The sequence below is a fragment of the Martes martes genome (assembly GCF_963455335.1).
Source record: "Martes martes genome assembly, chromosome: 3".
NCBI lineage: Eukaryota > Metazoa > Chordata > Mammalia > Carnivora > Mustelidae > Martes > Martes martes.
The window spans coordinates 167,335,616-167,340,203 of record NC_137890.1 but is presented as its reverse complement, the minus strand read 5'-3'; the positions used below and the strand labels follow the sequence as shown (position 1 = coordinate 167,340,203).

The 4,588-nt window shown below is 49.6% G+C and overlaps 1 protein-coding gene across 1 annotated transcript; it reads right to left on the bottom strand.

Annotated features, from left to right (window-relative positions):
* Nucleotides 1-450: 450 nt before the first annotated feature.
* RESP18 (regulated endocrine specific protein 18) lies at nt 451-4,332 on the bottom strand (the record flags this gene model as incomplete). Its single annotated transcript, XM_080799438.1, is given in 6 exon segments — nt 451-519; nt 845-884; nt 1,102-1,228; nt 2,458-2,494; nt 2,498-2,562; nt 4,194-4,332. Coding segments are annotated over 6 exon segments (477 nt in total).
* Nucleotides 4,333-4,588: the final 256 nt, after the last annotated feature.

Below are 4,588 nucleotides of genomic sequence, written 5' to 3'. Positions count from 1 at the left end.
TAGGGCAAGGAGAGGAGGGAGTGCTGAATATGAAGGCCTCTGGGCTACCTCTCCCACTGCTCCAAAGGAGCCTTCCTATCCCTTGCTATATGCAAAGGAGTATATGGAGACAAAAGGACTTTTAATTTAATTTTTTTTAATTTGGCAACTTTCAATGCCTAATTGAGACTCAATTCCCATGCACAATCTTTAGATCATCTCAACCTTAGAAGCTCCTAGCATCTGCCCTCCCAACTTCTTGTACTGATACCCACAGGTGTTTCTGTGAGGGAGAAGGAAGATGGGATACCCTTTCATTGGGGAAGGAAAGAACTTTCCTTCAGCTTATCTGTTCACACCTCAATATCCATTCCTTTCTTCATAGGGGCCTCCCTCATGTAAACAGGTTGTTGGTAATTCCAACCACCGGAGAAAAAGTAAACCCTTTACCTCAACAGGGTTGGCAACCTCTCATTGAAGGGTCTTCAAATCCACTTTGGAGGTAAAGCACTGCTCTCTCTTCACTTTGGCCATCGAGGTCTGGGAGGTGGGAAGCCAGGAGTCAAGAATAAGGCAGAAAAAGGGCGCCTGGGTGGCTCAGTGGGTTAAAGCCTCTGCCTTCAGCTCAGGTCATGATCTCAGGGTCTTGGGATCGAGCCCCGCATCGGGCTATCTGCTCAGCGGGGAGCCTGCTTCCTCTTCTCTCTCTCTCAGCCTGCCTCTCTGCATACTTGTGATCTCTGTCAAATAAATAAATTAAAAAAAAAAAGAATAAGGCAGAAAAGGATGACAGGGCTCCAGAAGGGAAAGGAATAGGACACAAAGTCAGGGATTGAAAAATCTAGAGGAGACAGGTAAATCTTACCTTAGGGAATAGGAGTCGGAGTTTCTCCTCTTGCTTGCCCCTAAAGATACAGGCATGACAGACGGAAGCTAAACTTGCTAACACCCATCTCCTCTCCCTTTGCAGATATCACTAATGGCTAATGGATTTGTTTTTCGTGGATCCCAGACAGAACCTCTCATAGATCATTCTCATAGTTCTGAAGGCAGTTTTAACATCAGTTCCTTCCCTGCTCTCTGTCTGCTAGACAGTATGTGCCAACCATAAGTCTCACAAACCTTATTCCAGTGGTTTTCATAGGAAAGGCGGCCTGCCCATGCCTCAGACATGGATCCGTGGGGTGGAGTCTGCTGCTGTGCTTCTGGGTCATCATATCCTGGATAATGTCATCCTTCCAGAACAAACCTGCAGGGTAAAAAGATGTGGTGAATTGACACCTAGGACACACTGACTGGTCCACTCCAGGAGCCAGAGTGAGACCAGCAATCCCTCTCTTCCTCAAGTAGATAAAGAATCACAACTTGTGCAGAGAACTAAATGAGCTGGTGTATAAAATTGCTCAGTGTAGAGTCTGGTGTATAGTAAACCTTCAACTAGGATTGTATTCTGTTTGCTGATTCATTTGGTGCTATTGTGAGGACTAAATGATATTTGAGGTGTACATGCTTAGAAAATTAGGCGGTGATTCCTAAACTTTAGTGTGCATCAGAATTTCCAAATTCTGGAATTTCCAATTCCAACAAATTAGGGGTACCTGGGAGGCTCAGTTGGTTAAGTGTCTGCTTTCAGCTCAGGTCATGATCTCAGGTCCTGGGATGGAGCCCTGAGCTGGGCACCCTGCCCAGTGGGGAGTCTGCTTCTCCCTCACCCTCTCTCCCGCCCCCACCCCACTCATGCTCTCTTTCTCTCTTTCAAATAAATAAATAAAATCTTTAAAAACCAAAAATCCCACAAATTACTGTTCCTCACTCCCAGAGTTTTTGATTCAGTAGGTCTGGGGTGAAGCTCAAGAATGAGCATTTCTAACGAGTTCTCTGGTGATGCTGATGCTGTTGGTCCTGAGATACCCTTTGAGAACCACTGCTCTAAGGCATTACACATATATTAGACATCAGTAGTAGTAGCAGTAATATGAACTCAAGGTAGATTTCCTTTCTGACCCTTCCCCCATCCATGAAATTCTACACTAAAGCAGGTCAGTCATCTGTCTCCAAGGGACTTTTCACTCCCTTTCATTCCTCCTGCCCACTTGTTATGCCATTTGCTCTGCTTCCTTCTCAGAGGCTGAGGGGTGCATATGTGTATTCCTGAGAACCTAAGGATTGCTGTCTATGAAAAAGCTCAGATAGCACTGGGGTTGGGACTCATCAGAAGGAATTGGATGCTGGCCTCTTCCAGGGGTTTCTTCTAGAAGTCTCTGCTGGGCTCTTCCAGGACATTCAAGGGCAAACAGCCTACCCATCCAACTCCACTTCCCATTCCAGTCATACCCCCCTTCTCCATGAGGTGAGCATGACAGGAAATTTTCAAGTAGAGACATCTGGGGAAGAAAGCTCATCCTCAGATCCAACAGCCCCTCACTCACCCAACCTTTCTGATCATGTCCCAGCCTCTCTTCCCCAGCCCTTACCCACCTTGGGGCACAATCTGCTGGAGTACAACTTGTAAGTGCTAGAAGACTGGAGTGGCAAACCCTTGGAGGGGCCAGAGCTTCCCCTCTCCCACTTGACCCTGACCATCTAAGAGGCAGAATGGTGAAATCGGCAAGGAACTTGGCCAGAAGCCTTTCAAATCCCAGCTGAAGAAAAGCAGCTTTCTTCCACTATCACTCCTGTGTTTCCTGGTCTCTGTCTGCCTCACCAGACCCCTTCTTCCTCTCAAGTCCTCCTTCTTTTCATTCCCCCCCCACCTGCCCTGTTCTTCAGAATCGCATTCACCTTTGATGCCAACTTCCAGATAAGAACCACACGTATAAGCAATGAGCAGTCTGTGGAGGATGAAGTGAACAGAGACTCAGGAAGCTGTAAACATGGAATGGATAATCAGGCAAACAAATGGGGCATGGGAAGTAGGTGAACTGCATCTCAAAGCCTTGGGTGCCTGGATTAGAAAGGAGGCCTGGAATCCTTTGAGGAAGAAGGTATTTGTATGTATAGGGTTTGTGTGTCTGGATCTTTGTCCTGAAAGCCAGTTTATCTAACTGTGCATAGGGGAATGACAGAGTGTGGGGGAGGATAATCCCTAATGCTATAACACCTTCATTATTCCAAGTAGATCGGGTAGAGTTGGCAGAGTCCAGTTTTTATATAGTGGAATTACCATGAGTCATTGTGGACACGCGTTAAGAAAAGGGAATGGTCCTCCGAAGTCAAATGGATTCCCATACCAATTTCCTGTTTTTTGGAAGAAGCAGAATATCTAGCACCCTCATGAGAAAGAAAGGAGCTTCTTCTAGAAGGGGAGATTGTTATCTGAGGCATCGCTCCAGGACTGATAGGAAAAGTGGTGACCTGGACACCCTCTGCCAGACCCACAGGAAGGTTGGTGCTGTCCGTGGTGCTGAGGGAGTGACCGAAGCCTGGCTTAAGAGGCGTCTGGGCGGCAGAGAAGGCGAGACATCCCTACAGGAACGTCCCCTTACCCCGCCACACACACATATCTCCCGTCATCCGCCACCAGACCTCCTCCTACAGTTCTTCGCGAGCCCTCTGCACTGGCCTCTAAACCCAAGAATCGGGCGGAGAAAGTTGGCGTCAGACTAGGAGTTTGCTCGCTCTTCCCCACACGCCTGGCACTGGAATCCTCGAGTCTGCGCAGTCGGTCTCTGGCCGTTCAGACCTGAGTCAGCGCTGGTCTACTCCGAAGGCTCAGAGTGGACGGAGAGGAAGGATGGGTTCTCACCCCCTCTATTCTCTTTTACCCTAGTTTAACAATCCCCTTTTTATCGGAAACCAGAGAGCAAATACCAGCCTCTGAAGGCTTTTGATGAAATCCTAGCTCATTTCTCTGCCCGGCTCTCTGTCTGGAGCCAGGACCCGATAGCCGTGCGTCCCTGTTCCTATCGTCCAGAAATCCGGGTCCCCTTCCTATCCCTCAACCCTGGTCATCTCTTCCTTGGCCCCTCGGTGCGTCTTATTTCTCCTATGGCGGCATAGGCGGGGCTTACTTCCCTCCGCCCACTCGTCTTTCCAACCTCCTCCTGGATCCCCAATCTTCCCCTGAGGTCGCTTCTCTTAAGTCCAGATCGCATATGCGGAGCCCCACCTCAAGCCCGCGTCTCTTTCTACAAGACGCTCTCTATATTTCTCTCTTTTCACGCTTCCCAACACATCCTTTTCCTCCTGAGTTCCTAACCTTGAGGCTCCCTCACCCACTTCTCTCAAGAGACCTCCCTGGCCTGCCCGCACAGCCCCTTCCCTAACCCCCAGGTGGCCACTAATGTTGTTGCAGCCCCCTGGGCGGCTATTCAGAAGCAGGAAGCAGTGGAGCAGCCAGACCCCCCCCCCCATCCCCTAGAATACAGCAGGTCTGCATCCTCCCCAGCTCGGCGCTCTCGCCCCCCCTCCTAAATCTCAGAAAGTGGAGACAGCAGCTGAAGAGGCTGAGCGGGACTGTAGTTTCCCACCCGCAAAGTGGCTAGATCTGCACAACCCTCCTTTGGCAACTTGGCCAATCGCGGTTGGTCCCTGCCCCTGAGGACGTGTAGCCAACTCCTCCTTCCCTTTACCACCCGCAGAGCCATCCCAACTCACCCCCAGGTGCCCG